We start from the raw sequence: 18,010 nt of genomic DNA on the forward strand, positions 1-18,010 counted from the left end.
CTGCAAGTCAAAATAAACACAGTGAGGCAGTATGTGTTTTTAGCTCTCCACCATGACCAGCAGCAGAGCCTTTGGCAGCATGTGTAGGCTGCCTTGTTCAAAAGCTGCGGCTCCTGAGCTGAAACACTCGTAGTCCATCACCCACAAAGATGATGTTCCCACACAGATACTGTAGATACATGCGACGAAAAACACACAAAAAACTCCCACTTCCACTGAAACTGCAGGTTCTCTCTTTACTTAACAAGACAACAGCAGAGCCCGTCCAGCCTGAGCGTCTATCCAAAGGCGAGTCTAAAAATACAAACACCTCTTGATCTACGAGTGCACAGCGCACACAGACGGCCTGCACACAAATCACTCCGGCTGGCTCCTGATCTGAGAGTGATTGTTTTAAATGGCTTCCATTACAGCCAGCAAGGGAGCGGGGCCGGGCCAATATAGTGTGGCTTTCACCTATGGTGCAATTTATTGAGCTTTAATCAGATCACTAGTCACAAGGGCAAAGAGGCAGAGACTGATCCTGGAAAGCAGCCACACTGGCTCACTTGTAAAAAAAAAAAAAAAAAAAAAATAAAAAAAAAAAAGATGTGAGGACCATTACTCTTTTCCCCCCCATTTTTCTCTTCCTCAAGATTATCTTATAGATTTTAAGAATTTGTGGGTTGACTTTTGTATCTAACAAGGGTCTGTGCACCCAATTTTGAGAGCCACAATGATAACTTGTATTATTAGTTTGACTTGCAGATATGCTCCCAGTTAATGAATTCAACATTCATTCATGGCTTAACTCCTCACCCCCAGCCTTGTTCATTAGTTAAACTTTTTTGAAAGTACTGAAATATAGGTGCCCCTCAAGTCTCATAAATTGTGTCCATGCATTTTTTACTTGAGTCTCAGTCCCTCCCAGCAGAGATGAATGGAGAGACTAGAAAAAATAAACGGGAGGAGAGAGGACCGTGGAAATACGTTTTAAGAGACAGCTGTCAGCCTGGCTTAAACAGCTGTTTCCATCTGTGTAAATATGCACTTTATTTATTCCAATAAAAAACACATGGTAACAGTGTTCTGTCTCGGTATGTGTGTGATTATAAACACCTGTAGCATACATGAAGACCAACCTGCTTTCAATTTAAAGTAACAAACCATTTCTACTTGCACAGTGGTTTATTTTAAAATAATATCTTGATGAATTGATGTGTGAGCTATTTAATGATTATATGATTGTTAAGTGTTCTATCATTACAGATTCTTCCATACAAAATGGACTTTATTTATGAGAGTGTAGCTTTAGTGATCAAACTTGACCATTATTGACATCAGACTTAGGCTGACTTTAATGCGCTGTTAATGAAATGTCAACTGATAGGATACATGTTTGGGTCATAAAAACCCAAATTTAATGCCTTTCTTGCATCAAAAAACATACAGTAATATTAAACATACACTACAAGCATAGACATCCAAAAAAAAAGGTGAAAATATGTAACTAGAGAACAAATACCGGCTGAAGACATATCTTAGTCAAAGTGCCTTCTGAAATGTAAGACAGCTCACAAGTAAAAAAAAACCAGACTTTTTAAGACGTTTATGGCCATGATTTTAAAAAGTCCAATATAAACCTTAGTGGTTGTGGTTCATGATCGCTCCGGCTGAAAGCCATCATGCACATTTTTTTTTTGTTTGTTTGTTTGTTTTTTTGCAGAAGGCAAGGTAACATTTTGCATTGCAAACACTGATTTTTAGGTTGACTTTCAGATTTTGTTTGATGTCAAGAAGTCAAGTAAAACAAGAAATATTATCATTTAGAATTAAAGGACTGGTGCTGATAATATTATCATAACTTTGGCATTTTATGTCATTTTTTTTAAAGTTCCTTATATTTTCCTTATCTGCTAATAATACTAATAATCACTATTTTTACTATCTGCTTATAAGTCATTCAGTTAAAATGCAGTCCATGTAATTGAATCCTCTTTGTCACTGTGTTAATAAAGTTTTGTACAGCTGGACAGTTAAAAATGGAAAGAAACTTATGTATGTCAAAAAAAAAAAATCTGCATTTATTTGGATTTTTTCTATTTTACATACATCTTTGTACGTTTAATTTTCACTGCTTGGATATCCCTCTGTCTTGGAATGCGAAGAATGCCGTATTGTTTTCAGTATATCTTATTTAGTCTTTTTAATTGTTTTATTTGGAATCACACATAATAGACAATGATACAATGACTAGCAAAAAGACTTCCAGCATGATCCCTCTTTAAAGATTTTCTTTAACATAGAGATGAAAAAGGGAAAAATATTAGCAAGAAGACAAAAAACAAAACAAAAAAATAATAATTACATTTTATAACATTAGAACATGGGGTGTCTCCTATCTAATAAAACAGTAAAAAAAATCTGGTGTCCGTAAATAAATGAGTTTAAACAAAAAAGGGCATTCTTAAAATTCTTAAAATTTGTTCCTCTGAAGCCGCAATGAAAAGGTGATCATTCCATTACATATGTTTCATAAATTATATCTTACCAGTCTTCTATAGTTGGAACTTCTGGCTTAAAACATTTTTTTGGTTATTACCTTCTGGGCTGCAATACTCAATACTACAAACAAGTACTTAGTTTTCTTATTTGTAGATGACAGTAAGAATCCAACAAAGAGTTACTCCCAGTTAAAAGTAAAGTTTGTCTCAAATATATTTGTAAATTTTTTATGGATATCAGGACAGAACCTATTGACTTTGGGAAAGGTCCAGAACAGATTAAAAAAACATTAGAGTTCTCAATTTACTTTAGTACAAAAATTGTTTTAGACTTGGGTATTATTAAGCAGACAAAAAACAAAAAACATATGTACTGTGTGTAAAAATGTTCAATTTAAGATTGATATATGTCTTTTTTTCTGAATTTTGAACTCTTGAAATCCAAACTTCTTCATATTTTATATAGATCTTTTTTTAATATAACAAAAATAAAAATTTGTTTTATGATTCTTTATGGGGTTGTGCTGAAAAAATGTTACCAAACTTGAGCATAGCAGACATTTTCTGGGTGGTTTATACTGTCAAAAGAGAAGTATTGACAAAACAGCAAAAAAGAGTATGGACATGTAAGGGTAAGACCTTTTAAGACTTTTCAAGGATCTGCAGGAACTCTGCTGAATAAGAATTATAGTTTTGTAATTCTTCCCAGTCAATTTTAAATTCTGCCTTCAAGAAGCAAATTAAACAGCTCGGACTACAATTGTATTTACATAAAAAACTTTAATTTCAAAACTTAATAGAGGACTACGAGAGTCATCATAACATTCAAGCAGATGGAAACAGTAGATTTGACTTTCTGGCATAAATTCAAAAAAAGAATAGGGGCCTATTTTGTAATTAGAGTTGGCAAATAATTAAATGCTTAACAACTCACAATTCACCAACAACACAATTTTTTCACCAACTTTTAACAGCATATTATTTTCCTCTAATTCAGTAACATTGTATCCAGTCAGGAAACAATTTGGGTTTCATTTAAGTAAAACATTCATCTCATTCTAATGTAGATGATTCAGATGAGAGCTGCTTTGTGTGTGGCACTTACAACATTGAAAAATGACATTGCAATTCGCCTTTTTACTAACACTGTCCTTGTGAGTGGATAATCCTCAGACATCAGCGTGTGAAGAGTTGTTTTTACAGGGGATTTGATTTCTGCAGCAGAAACAAGTTCTGATGCTTTAATTTGGGTGAAATGATGCTTCAAGAGCATTTCTGCTGTGCTGATTTTCCCTAATGTGCATAAATGAAGGTTAAGGACAAATAAGAATGTACACATTTAGTGACTGCAAACAGAACCACACAGGCAGAGTCTGACGGTTTGTTTTTGTTGAACAGATCAGTCTGAAGAGAGCACTTTTCTGGTGACACCCCCTTATCTGTGCTCATCTGGGAGGACTAGACATGAAATAATCTGACATTTCAGATCAGATTGACTCAAAACAAAAAAACACACACATACACAAACACTCAGGATTTGGCAGCCGGCAGAGGGGGCTCTGTCAGTCCGACATTGAGATGACCCATGTTGTCTTGAGGTCATGGCTCAGATCAGATAAACAAACACATTTAATAGTTTCTACATCCTCTCCTTCTCCCTTGTGTCGGGAACCAGCTCTACTGTACTCTAAGAAATCAATGTTTTCACACAACTTTCACGCTCACTCAAGCACTGCAATTTGCTGCACAAACACACACAAGGACCACTTGGTTGAGGAGCACTGAGGCCTCCTTCTCTATGACCTTCTGATGAAGATTTAGTGCTTGTAGGTTGATGATCACTTACTCTGGCACTTAGCACAGGGGTCTTTCTCATACTCCAGCAGATCTGCAGCACGACTACGGACGCTGGTGTTCCTCCGCAGTCCACCGCCATCACGCGCTCCTCCATCCCGTAGGCGGGCCGCTTCCTCTTTGGCATACACCCCCAGCTCCTGGGTGTAGCGGCCATACATCTGTATATATAAGAGGGGGATAAAAGAGCTTTTATACAGGTAGTGCAGGTGGGAGGCAGTGAAAGAAATGTCAGTGGGATGTTGCAGGTAAAATGTACACAGTATGGAGTCACAGTAAAGATAGAAAACAGAACCAGGTGTATCAAAAATCCACTTTATGCAACATTCATCTTCACATCTTCCTTTGGAGGAAAAAATCCACTCAGCTTTGACTCATGTACTGATTTCTGTTCAGATGGATGAGCAGACAATAAGCTCCACCTGTCAGCTCCCAGCTGATTAACTCTGCAGGGCTGCCTCACTATTGACTCCTAACGATGGGAGGCGGAGTTCTTAGCAAACCAAACATAATCAATCATGTATAAAGCCTGCTCCTGAGCTGTGGGTGCTGTTTGGACCAGTGTGTAGTTTCCAACACCATAATGGAGCTTTTCAAGTGTCTGTTTGGTGTCGTGTTGGTTGTAGTTTTTGTTTCTACTGTTGCCTCCCAGCATAACTGGGTGCTGCCTCTGCAGCAACATCAACCTCCTCTTCCTCCTCAGCTACCCCAGCAACAGTCTCATGTCCCTACACCTGCAGCGCCCTTTGATAAGTGCCAGGTGGAGGAGGGTGAGAAGATCCAATGTGGGACTCGAGATATCACCGAAGAGCAGTGTGCAAACATAAACTGCTGCTTTGATGGGCGGCAGTGCTACTATGGCAAAGCAGGTATCTGTACTCCACTGCGGCTTCTAGTGCCTCTTGTACATGAATAAAATATTCAAAAGCGCAACAGTGAAATTCATCTTCTCTTCTCTCACAGTGACTGTGCAGTGCACCAGGGATGGCCAATTTGTGGTTGTTGTGGCTCGAGACACCACTGTACCCCACATAGATGTGGATTCAATCACCCTGCTGGAAACAAACGACCACTCCTGTACCCCGGTTGCCTACACTTCTTCGTTTGCCATCATCCAGTTCCCTGTGACAGCATGTGGAACGACAAACAAGGTGATGGCAGCAGTCTTTGCTTTCACTCAAGCTTTGTATGAAGTTTTAAGCTGTGTATGAAAAAGAACAAAATTAATAATTTAGCATCTATATGAGCTACAAAAGCTAGCCTGATCATCAGGCAGAAGACTGATTATTTTTGTTATTTTAATGCTTAAAACCACTGCCATCCTTTCTTTATTTCTTTGTTTCTTTGTTTCTTTCTTTCTTTCTTTCTTTTTTAAAGATTTATCCAAACCTGAGTTTAATAGTTGGACATTTAAAATCTAGAAACTTTAAAAAAAAAAACTGGATTAAACTTCCAGTTAGAGTATCACAACTTCAAAGTAAAAAATCTCTAAGGTGGGAAAAGTACCAAATTTTTGTACCCAAGTAAAGTAAAGTTACTTTGGATAAAATGAAGTAGATGTAAAAGTAGCAATCTATAAATCTATTCAATTAAAGTAAGTCATTTGAAATGTACTTAAAGTACCGAGTAGCTACTTTTGATACCTGAGGAGGTTATACAGTAAAATATCATCTTTTCTTAATGTGAAATAACTACAAGAGAATATGAATCTATTACTAGGTTGTTTTTTATAAGGTGAGACTTGACCTAAAGTCAAATGCAACAGCTGTTTTAGGATGAAATGCGGAATCATTCTTTTGCTACTGACAGTCATTTGCTGTGAAAGTCAAACTCTTGACCATTTTCATATTATTGATGTCTGTTTTCAAGGTTGAACCGTTTGTGATATTCCTCTTATTCCATATCTTTTAAAGTTTAGTCAGTAATAGTCTCTGTAAAATTGTGTTAATGCTTTCTCCAAATCTATAAAAAAAAAAAACTCCCACTATACACTCCTTATTGTCTGACATTTCTGAATTAGAAATCAATCTCTCATTTTGCAGATTGACACAGTGTTTATTTCTCCATAAATCAAAGTTTCAAATCCTAACAAATCTAGCTCATTTGTTTTCTTTCTACAGGAGGAGGAGGGTTACGTGGTGTATGAGAACCACATGTCCTCCTCATACGAAGTGGGAATTGGACCCAGAGGATCAATCACTCGGGACAGCCATTTTGAGTGAGCATGCTTAATCGATCCTCCTTTATTGCTTCGGTGACCCTGCCAGGTCTCCTGAGCTGTAAATTCCTCTGCTCTCCCTGCAGACTATTGTTCCAGTGCAGGTATTCAGGCACTGCTGTGGAGGCGCTCATCATGGAGGTGGAAGCCGTTCCTCCTCCTGTGCCGGTTGCTGCTTTTGGACCCTTGAGAGTGGAGCTGAAATTGGGAAAAGGAGAGTGCCACTCTAAGGGCTGCGTGGAGGGTGAGTGGCTGTAGTATTAGGATAATGCATGATTAATTAAGTGTTGGCTGTAATGGTGTTTCTATAATTGCAGAAGAAGCAGCGTATAGCTCCTTCTACACTCCAGCAGACTACCCAGTCACCAAAGTGCTGCGGGAACCGGTCTATGTAGAGGTAGGCATTGTGGAGAGATCTGATCCAAACATCATCCTGAACCTGGAGCACTGCTGGGCCACTTCCAGCCCTGATCCTGAAAGCCTGCCACAGTGGGATCTTCTACTTGATGGGTAAAGTATCACTGAGATTAGGTATAAGCTTTTAAAGATGATATTCTCTTATTTTATGCTCTTATTCATATTCTGGCATGGGGTTAATTCAGTTTTAGGTGTAGGTCTAGTTTTAATTGTAGTTTTAGTGTAAAATTTTCCTCTCATCAGGGCTTAATTTAAAATGTCTGATTATTTCATACCACACCTATGAGAGGTAGGTATTGTTAAAGGTAAATGTGTAGTTTTCACATTGAAATGCCTACAGCAATTAAAAATGACGAACCATATGTTTGGGAACTCTTAATATTTTTACGGTTGAAACTCTGAAATTCTTTAAATGGTGTCAGAGCAGCTAGGAAGGACACAAAATCTATTGTTATAGCAACACTGGATGTTGTGTGAGACTGCTACGTAATGCCATGTGAACTTCTAGTGGAACCTGCTGTTCCATCGCTGTCTCATATTTTGTGCTGCTTACTTATGATGGACCAAGATAATTTTCTGCCACTGGCTATGAATTTTATCATCCAAGCTTGGATGATGGGATGTGCACTTTCACAGCCCTGACCCTCTGACCACCATAACGTCGTGGCCCTGCTAGACTATTTAAGGTTGGGTAGAAACCTCAACTGTTTCTTAGCTACACCCACCTCTGGTGTTGATCTAAGGACTCTGAATAAAAAGTGATGATGCTCTACTGGCATAGCATTGTGGAATCACTTGTTAAAGGCATGACGAAGCCTGCAGACCCAAACAGCTGTTAATATATGTTGATGCGGAAGAGCACAAAGCCATAGCTAGCATTGCAAAATGGTGCCAAACACAAAGGCTGTGTGGATGAAAAATAAAAAAGTTTCCAAATATGTTGATATAGTATACAGTTGAGCCAGCTTGGACTTTTGGCCCATTTTTACCTTAAACTCACTAAATTATGTGGAGCTGCTAGACCCATCTGCTGCGCTGTACAGCCTAGCTACTCCAAGCACATCCTGTTTGACAGGGCAACCCTCACTGAAATCACAAGAGACTAATGACACTATGATCACAAAGTACTTCATATAACCCAACATCAAAAATAGCGAAATATCCCTTTAACCGGGAAGGCCACTTTTCAAAACTTTCTCCCATTATATAAAATTTGTCCATGAAATGGGAATGTGGGTTAAGTAAAAGCACCTTATGGAATACACTTATTGAACAATGTCCACAGTTAAAGAAAAAACATGGGAGGTTGGTGGACCTAGGTAGCTTTTCTCTACAGTACTTGGAGTAATAACTATTAGTATAGCACTTTTAAAAACAAGGGTTTACAAAGTGCTTTGGCATGTGAAGAATCGAAAAGAACCAAACAGTTCAAGAACTGAACAAAAACCTGAATAAGATGAGCTAACAGCATCATAAGACACACAGAACCCAGGCCTCACATGATGCCAAGCAAACTAAGATGTCATAGAATGCAGACACCATAAGACATGCAAAGCTAAGGAACTATTCCTACAGGAGTAGTATTTCCTGTGGGTCTGATCATTTCTGAATTACACCATGACATTGATGTTTGGTGCAGTGAATTTGCGCAGGATAAGCATATTCTGTGACTACTTAACTAGTGAAATATCTCCTAAAGCTCCCATTACGCATCAAGGTCGCGCAAGTCACCTGTGTGTATCTGATCAGACAAAGGAAGAAGAAGGTCAAGCATTATTCCCATTGATATGAGGGAGCGATGTCTAATGCTAAATATGAATCTCTCCTGTTTTTATGTAGTTGAAGTTGTTCTGCGCTTTATAAATTTGTGATCATTATGCATCCACAACAACCCTCCTTGTGTAGATCAGCTGGTGAAGCCTAACCACTGAATTTTAAGCCTAAGATTAGGCACTTGCAAAGATAAACTGTAGGAAGCAGAGCAGAAGCACTGTGAGGAGAGCAGTGGTGCTCTCACACACATTTGGACAGCGGAGTTTAAATAAGTTAGGTAAAATACAGATATATATATTATACAGTTTTCCTGTGAACCTCTGCGTGCATTGAAATATATGTTAGAAAGTTTGCCCAGAAAATTTCACTCCGCAAATTAAAGATATGGTTGATTTGCACTGGATTAAAAATGGACGTCCTGCGTGATTATTACAAATGACCAGCAGTCTCTGGGTAATTCTAGTTCCATGTGAATAGGGCATAACACGTCAAAGATCTAATTTGGGTGCAGATATCATAGGTATTACATAAACAATAGGAGCACAGGCAACTCAGTAACCAAGCTACACAGATCAAGACCAAGAGGGCCAACATTTAAGACAATGTGAGCAGTTAAGAGAAATAAAAAGGGTAGAATTATTTATCATATTAAGCATTTGAATGTAACTGGTGTTTCATGTTTCCTGAAGCTGCTGGATGCTTAAACTTCCCTCAGGATTAATATAGTTTTCATCTTCAGGTGTCCCTACCATGATGACCGTTACTTGACCTCTGTGGTGCCTGTAGATGAATCCTCTGGGCTGCTTTACCCCACGCACCACAAACGTTTCATTGTAAAAATGTTTGCATTTGTGGATCAGAACAACTACACACCTCAAAAAGACACGGTACAGTTGAGCTGTCAACCGCATTACACACTTAAGATGCTTTTTTATTCTATTGATGTAATTTAACCTTTTTGTTTTCTTAAGGTGTTCATCCATTGTGCTACAGAAGTGTGTTACCCCAGCAGCACAGATTCCTGTGAACAACCATGCCACAGACAACGTGAGTAGCTATCACTGGAGATCATTATCTGCCCATGTAATCCTAACCATAAACTTGCAATGATGATGCATATGAATCTGGAAGAACATTTGTCAAATCCATTTTGAACTAGCAAATGTTGCCCATTTTACATGATTTAAAAACCATTCATATCTGAGGCTTTGCATTTGTCTTCTACCCCTCTCCCACAGGACGAGCTGCAGCTGCAGTAAGGAAAGTTTCCTCGAGTCGCAGAGCTCTAGTATCAAGCAGAGAGGTGATCCTAACAAAGCACAGGACCAAATCTGCTCCTAATTCCAAATCAAAGAGATGAGAATCTGAAAACTGGACTTGACTTTTAATAAAAGCTTGTTGAAAGCTCTAGATTAAACTGTGTCCTGTCTGAGTTGGTCTTTGAAGGTCAGTCGCTGTACATTTTTTGCTGAGGTAGCTTTTGTGCACTGGCAGTGTAGTCGTGCAAGTAATGCAAACCCTCTAACTGTGCTGAGAAATCACAAGGTCACATTACAACTGGATACTTTACTGCAAATCAAAACTGCACGGAGATGTGAAACGAACAGTACGGCATGCACATACTGTCGGCTGTGAAAATGAAAAGTGGGTATTGAGAAGCTGACTGACTGTAAAATCCCGTTTTACAGTGCTGCTGGCATGAAAATGATTAAAACCTATATATTTTACCTTCCCTCTCAGACATGGATCTCTTTCTGCCACATTAAGATGAGCATCACGACTCCTGCAGGCTCACTCAGTCTCCCCCTCTCTCCTTATTTTTTTGATAACAGTCCCTCTAGGTTTCTGTGTATGCTACAACTCGCAACATCTCTCCCCCCACTGCTCTGTGCACCACCTCCCTTTTTGTCCCACTCACACTCCTCCACCCCCCACCCCCCCCACGACACACACCCCTCCTCTCATTGAGATGGGCATCACGACTCCTTCAGACTCGCTCTTTCTGCTCGCATGAGCAGGCGGTGCAGAGAGAAAGCAGAGCAGCAGCGTAGTTTCGGTCTGACAGACGAGAAAAGGGGAACCATGCTGGCAGGATGCTCGTATCCCTCCACTTTAACCTCAAACCTACTGAGCGGCAGCTTAGAGGCACAGCTATATGTCCTGTTCAGACAGCAGCACAGCCTCGGCTATAAGCTGCATCCCAGAGGGATTTGCTGACGAACACTAAACACTTCTGGACATCCTCTAACATGTCAGGGGAGGGAAATGTGAACACATTTTACCACTGGTTACAAAACATGCTGTCAATTAAAGTAAACCCGTGGAGCAGGTATGGGTTCAGCATACTTGATGTTACCCAATACAATCTAGGCTGAACTTGGCTCTCTAACAGAGCCATCTATGAAGAAGAGTCCTGATCTACTGTTTTCATTCTTGTAAAATGTTAGTTGTACTATTGTTGTGAGGGAACTATGAGTGAAGCCTACTGTTGCTGTGTGTTGCTATGCTGCAGGACTCTTTCCCCATAATGATAAAGTTTACTGTATTATAGGCTAGGCTATAAATGTTGCAGTTATTTAGTCTTTTTAGTCAGCAAAATAGCTCAGTGAAGCTAGCAGTTACTGAAAATTAGCAAAGCGTGGAGAGGCTCCAAAATCCATGGCTGCAATCAATTTTCTTCAACAGTATCACACATTAGGGATCGTATCATTCTTAATTTAATCAACTAAAACTAAAAATGCTCTGAAATTTGTGAATTACTCCCTGATGTCAGCGTTTTGTGTGGTACATTCACAAAGGTTAACTGAAGTCTGTAATGTACTGAAATCACAGACATTTCTGAAGGAAAACACAAAGGGGCTGCATGGCTACAGCAATGAAAATACATAGTGGATTTTTATTTCTAAAGTTACAAAAGTGCAGTGCTGTGCACATCAGGAGATGTTTCGTTCATGTGTCCTATACAGACTGTTAACCACAGATTATAACAACAAAAAGTGTGTTTTCCCCCTCTCTCTATTTATATTTTCATATATATATATATATATATATATATATGATCTGTAGAAAGCTGTCCATGACTGATAAACTAATGACATATCTTCCCTAGATTCCATTACACATCAATGTCACTGTAAGTCACCTGTGTGTATCTGCAGCTGATCAGACAGAGAAGAAGAAAGAAAGTCGAGTAACCCCCCCTCAATACAGGGACATCTCAAAAAATTAGAATATCATGGAAAAGTTCAATATTTCTTGTCATTCATTTCAGAAAGTGACACCCATATATTATATAGACTCATTATACATAGAGTGGAATATATCAAGCCTTTATTTCTTGAAATGTCGATGATTATGGCTTACAGATAATGAAAACCCAAAATTCAGTGTCTCAGAAAATTTGAATATTACATAAGATCAATAAAAAAGATATTTTAAACAGAAATGGCAGGCTTCTGAAAAGTATGTTCATTTCTATGCACACCATACTTGGTTGGGCCTCCTTTTGCATGAATTACTGCATCAGTGTGGAGTGGCATGGAGGCGATCAGCCTGAGGCACTGCTCAGGTGTAATAGAAGCTGCTTTGATAGCAGCCTTCAGATCATCTGCATTGTTGGGCCTGGTGTCTCTCTTCTTCCTCTTGACAATACCCCATAGATTCTCTATGGGGTTCAGGTCAGGCCAGTTTGCTGGCCAGTCAAGCACAGTAACACCATGGTCATTGAACCAGCTTTTGGTACCTTTGGCAGTGTGGGCAGTTGCCAAGTCCTGCTGGAAAATGAAATCAGCATCTCCATAAAGCTTGTCAGCAGAAGGAAGCATGAAGGTCTCTGAAAAATCCTGGTAGATGGCTGCATTGACTGTGGACTTCAGAAAACACAGTGGACCAACACCAGCAGATGCCATGGCAGCCCAAATCATCACTGTGGAAACTTCACACTGGACTTCACGCAACGTGGATTCTGTGCCTCTCCACTCTTCCTCCAGACTCTTGAACCTGGATTTCCAAATGATATGCAAAATGTACTTTCATCTGAAAAGAGGACTTTGGACCACTGAGCAACAGTCCAGTTCTTTTTCTCCACAGCCCAGGTAAGACACTTCTGACGTCTCTGTTTCAGGAGTGGCTTGACACAAGGAACGCCACATTTGTAGCCCATGTCTATTGGTCTTTGCCTCACTCCAGCTTCAGTCCACTCCTTTGAGAAGCTCTCCCAAGTTCTTGAATAGATTTTGCTTGACAATCCTCTCAAGGCTGCGGTTATCCCTTATGCTGGTGCACCTTTTCCTACCACACATTTTCCTTCGACTCAACTTTCTATGACTATGCTTGGATACAGCACTCTGTGAACAACCAGTTTCTTTAGCAATGACCTTTTGTGGCTTACCCTCCTTGTGGAGGGTGTCAGTGACTGTCTTCTGAACATCTGTCAAGTCTGCAGTCTTCCCCATGATTGTGTAGCCTACTGATCCAGACTGAGAGACCATTTAAAGGTTCAAGAAGCCTTTGCAGGTGTTTGAAGTTAATTAGCTGAACTTTTTCACAATATTCTCATTTTCTGAGACACTAAATTTTAACTTCACTGGGTTTTCATTATCTGTAAGCCATAATCATCAATGTTTCAAGAAATAAAGGATTGAAATATTTCATTCTATGTACAATGAGTCTATATAATATATGGGTGTCACTTTCTGAAATGAGTGACAAGAAATATTGAACTTTGTCATGATATTCTAATTTTTTGAGATGTACCTGTATGTGAGAAAGGGAGGCGATCGATGTCAAATATGTGTGTTAAATAATACCTCTCCTGTTACTTTTAACTAAAGATAATAGCCTATACAGTATGTATCACAGCTTTGTTTACAATCTCCTACACAGCCTCTATGATTTTTTCGATCATAAAAAGGAGCAGAAAAAGCTGCATGGACTGTAAAAAATATTCCTGCAGTATTAGTATTGCCTGTTGACTTTTTGCACTGAAATATGCTGGTAAGTTGTTCTGGAATTTTTACTCCGCAAATTACAGACATGGCCAATTTTGTAAATGATTAAAATTACAGACATCCTGCACAGTTATTACAAATGACCAGAGACCCGCTAAAAACAGATCTTTGATAACTTAAAGTTAGTCTAGTTTTCATAGAGATGTAAATTAAACTAGAAACATAAACTAGACTAAAATGCAATTTAGTTTTCATCTGGCAGTCAAAATCCATGACATTTCTCCTCTGTGGGTAAATCCACAAAAACACATTTAAATGCATCTGTAGCTCTTCTGCCTCTCAGCTGTAGACAGAAGGGATCCATGATGACAGAGAGCACCAGTATGATTTACACCAGATGCTTCAAAGTTTTACAGTGTTTTTCCTTTTTGGTAGGAGATGATCTTGACTATTCTGACTCTGATCAAGAATCATCTAATGAAAATAACAATGAGACTATCATTAAAGAGATGGAGCAGCATGTCTCTGCCTCCTTAGTCTCTGGGTGCTCCACAAACATTTTTTTAATGTTTGTGTCTTACCGTTCCTCATGGTCTTCCACAGTAGTGGGGAAAAAAGCACTGTATTGATTTTCCTAAGTTTGTTAAGTCAAATGTAATTTGGCTTAACCCTCGGATCCTAGTATGTACATTTTGAGGACATTCGTCATTTTTATCATCATCATTTTGAGTTGATAGTCATATTTTTATAGATTGAGGCATCAAATTTGGCCAATTATTATTTTTCTTCATACTAAAACGAAAAAGAAATGTGTTGCCCATAGAACTCTATTGACGCCAAATAGCTCCTTCCATCCTTGTTTGTCCGAAATCTGGCCAATAGACTTTCATTAAAACACGTTTTTTGACTGTCTATGGCACCAAAACCACATATAGCAACATTTTCTACCCAGTCACTCGATCACCAGGACTCTAAATTTCACCGTCCCACAGTGATCCAGCAGATGGTGCCAGGACTTCTTCCAAGGACTCAGAGTGTTTGAAGCACTATTTCATCCAATAAACATCATCAGAATTAAATGAAACGATCTGTGCCACTAGATATGGATGTCTGAGAGTGGGCTACATGTGTAAGGAAAAGTTTGTGTTCTCCTACATGTCTGCTCTGGTGCAAATCTGCATCTATGTTTACAACCGGACATGCCGTAAGTGGAGTGTTTACAGTCAAAAATGCTACTTGCTAATTTTTTTTTTTTTTTTTTTTTTTTTTTTTTTGTGGTCAGGGTTGACGTTGTTGAAGAGATTTGAAGCAGTGAAAGTTTTTTTAAAAAAATGTTGAAAAATGATTATTTTGTATTTTATTAACAGTTTTCTGTATGTCCAGAATATGGAAATACAAGGACAGATGGAACTAAAGGAATTTGGCACTACAAAAAAAAAATTCTATGCATCAAAATCAATTTTACTACTCATCAACGATATGGCCCAAACTGTATTTATTGAAAAAAGGTTTTCTATATAGATCAATTTAGGTGGGAAATATGTTTTTTTGTGTGTGTCTTTTACCATAAAAAATAACAGTGACATTGTGTACAATAACTGGCATAAAAAGGGTGTAACATTGAATTTTTTTTTTTTTTTTTTTTTTTTTTTAGTGGTCAAGGTTGTGGCCAAGCCTGTACGTTTCGCTGTAACGCTGCCACGGAAATGCACCAAAGGAGAAGAAGAAGATCACAGAAAACTGACACAAACTTTCTTCTACTTGTCCTTCTGGTTGTTCTGCGCATTGGATTTAAGAACATATTGTTTATGCATTTCATGGTAGTGGTAAAGAAGCATCAGATTTTGCTGTAAAAGCCATAACAAGCTAAGTAGCTTCTGACCACCTGACAAGGTGTAACCGCTCACCTTTAGGAAAGTTGTGTTTTTTTTACATATTTGACACCTCATTTACCTTATTAGGAGTAAATATTAGTTTTAAGTATTTTTATAGATTGACAATTTATGTAGTTGCACCACCTGAGCCATCCTGGCCCTACGTGAAAAAGTAATTGAACAACAGTAATGGCTGCCTGTCGAGCTCACGTAATGTGGTTGACTCCCTGAAACAGCACATGTGTACTTCACCACGTTTAGTCGCTGACTGGCATGTAATGAATGTGAGAGTGTTCCTCCAATCACCTGGCATTTTTACTGAAAGGATCCACCCTTCCCAGTCTATAGGCTGATGCACAGATGAAACATATCCCACACAAACGATATATAAAATGATCAATCTGGTGTGTCAGGTTAGTGTCTAACTGAATCATATTCTAAAATTTGTAATTGATCAAAGCTCTTGTGAGGTGTGTTTACATTGTTATAAATCATAAGAATTTAATACAGATGTCTCTTTATGATCCACATAAGTGAAAATGACCATGAGTGCCAAGATAAATTATTTCTATATAGTTTTCCAATGCCTGTAACAGCTGCCACAGGGTATGTGTCAAACCAGGGGATTGCAGAAACAGCCTTTGTTTGTGTTCACCATGGCAATGATTCACAGCAAGTGATATATATGACTGTGTAAAGACAGCAGGAGGAGATTTCTCATCAGAAGACACTACTTGCATGCAAGAGAAGATCAGCAAAGAACTAAGACATACCACTTAGTCAACAAGGGGACAAAACAACACAAAACATTTTTCTCTTAGGAGCTTCAAAGTCCGTATAAAGTGAAATTAAATTTTTTTGTCAAAACACACTAGATATGTTGGAAAAGGACAGTGTTTCTAATTATATGACTAAGTTTGACCACAACTTCCTCACGTAGTCCTCCTGCGTTGATGTTTATGTCCCTGGGGTTAAAAGGTTAAAGGCAGGTCAAACGCAGCCAGCAGTGACGAGTGAGGTGACAGACCCGGGTCTGCTTCACGGAAAATTTCGATTTAAAAAGCTGCCTAATGGAAGTCTGGATGAAACAAAAGTTGTGTGTACATACTGCATTGATGAACTGTCTTTACTTCGAAGCACAACGAGTTTGACCACCTCCTGGTAAAACGCACTTTTTCTAATGTTAGCAAAGATGCTAACAACAACACGTGATCAAGCTATGATAGCTAATGTTGCTAATGCTAGCAAAGACGCTAACAACAACACGGGATCAAGCTATGATAACTAATGTTGCTAACACTAGCAAAGATGCTAACAACAACACAGGATGAAGCCATAATGCCAAGCTACACGGCACGGTCCAGCAGACCAAGATTTGTCCACAAAACAACATCTAAGCCAACTTATGTGATCGCTAATGGGTCGCCAGAGACTGCAGACCATCGACATCGTTGACGACAAGGGTTTTCAAGACGTCATCTGGGTCGCCTCGGACAACCCGTACCACAGAACACCTGCGAGAACTACTGTCACAAGAATCCATGAGCTGCATGACAGCTAAAAAGGTAACTAAAGTGGAGCAGCTGGCCTGGGCTACATTTTTTACACTGACAAGAGACCACTGGACATCAGTCAGCAACTTCAGCTACCTCGGGGTAACAGCACACCTGATCATTCACTTTACAGCACAACTTATTTTGTACCTGATGTGTTTGTCTGCTGGGCTCATTTGCAGTCTGTAAATATTATTGCTCAGTGAATTTAGACAATCTGATTTACAAACCACAAATAAGTTTAAAAAATCTAGTTTGTTTAATATTTCGTCGTTTAAACACCATACATGTACTAATTTATCTCAAACAAAAATGCAACTAAATGGTAGTATTTTAAATGTTAATTTATAGATAATAATAACAATAATAATAATACATCTTTTAGTAAAAAAGGGCTTTCAAAGTGCTGTACATACAGTTAAAATAATGAAAATAAACACTTGATAAAAAGAACGTTTAAAAATCTAAAAATTGATAAAAACTAAAGAAACGCTGTAATGATATGATTAACTTGAATAATTTTTTTAATCAATTGACAGCACTAGTTGTAATGCTTACATTCACTGATGTAAATAGTGATAAACACATTTGTCACAATAAAAGCCTCCACTTATTATAATCACTGAAAACTTCTGTCTTCCAGAGCAACATCAGGGAATTTAGCAGCATCTTAAAAACTCAGAGGTCTCATAAATGCAAGAAAGACATAATTTCACTTTCATTCAGAAAATTAAATATTAATAAATGGACTTGAATAGGGCTTTCCTAGTCATCTGACTAATAAAAGTGCTCTTACACCACAGGTCGCACCTACCCATTCACACCTGTTCACTCTACGTTCACACACTGATAGCAGAGATTGCTATGGAGAACTGGCCATCAATATTAG

The 18,010-nt window shown here is 38.6% G+C and overlaps 2 protein-coding genes across 2 annotated transcripts in view; one reads left to right on the plus strand and one right to left on the minus strand.

Annotated features, from left to right (window-relative positions):
- Positions 1-4,728, minus strand: part of LOC121519870 (chloride channel protein 2-like) — a 51,500-nt gene extending 46,772 nt beyond the window's left edge. The window contains exons 1-2 of the mRNA XM_041802964.1: positions 4,597-4,728; positions 4,330-4,498 (exon numbers count right to left, since the gene is read on the minus strand). Of these exons, the coding sequence (XP_041658898.1) occupies positions 4,330-4,498 (169 nt within the window). The 5' untranslated portion in view covers positions 4,597-4,728. The remainder of the gene's footprint in view (positions 1-4,329; positions 4,499-4,596) is intronic.
- Positions 4,729-4,847: 119 nt separating this feature from the next.
- On the plus strand, positions 4,848-10,155 carry LOC121519869 (zona pellucida sperm-binding protein 4-like). Its single transcript, XM_041802963.1, has 8 exons — positions 4,848-5,206; positions 5,301-5,488; positions 6,458-6,555; positions 6,642-6,799; positions 6,873-7,065; positions 9,485-9,632; positions 9,717-9,792; positions 9,984-10,155. Exons 1-8 carry the CDS (start codon positions 4,921-4,923, stop codon positions 10,103-10,105), a joined length of 1,269 nt encoding a protein of 422 aa, XP_041658897.1. The 5' UTR covers positions 4,848-4,920; the 3' UTR covers positions 10,106-10,155.
- Positions 10,156-18,010: the final 7,855 nt, after the last annotated feature.

The sequence above is a fragment of the Cheilinus undulatus genome, linkage group 13 (assembly GCF_018320785.1).
Source record: "Cheilinus undulatus linkage group 13, ASM1832078v1, whole genome shotgun sequence".
NCBI lineage: Eukaryota > Metazoa > Chordata > Actinopteri > Labriformes > Labridae > Cheilinus > Cheilinus undulatus.

Coding starts and splice junctions, on each gene's coding strand:
- LOC121519869 (XM_041802963.1), top strand. CDS start 4,921: ATGGAGCTTTTCAAGTGTCTGTTTGGTGTCGTGTTGGTTGTAGTTTTT. Junction 6,556..6,641: donor ACTCGGGACAGCCATTTTGA/GTGAGCATGCTT, acceptor CTCTCCCTGCAG/ACTATTGTTCCAGTGCAGGT. Junction 9,633..9,716: donor ACACACCTCAAAAAGACACG/GTACAGTTGAGC, acceptor TGTTTTCTTAAG/GTGTTCATCCATTGTGCTAC.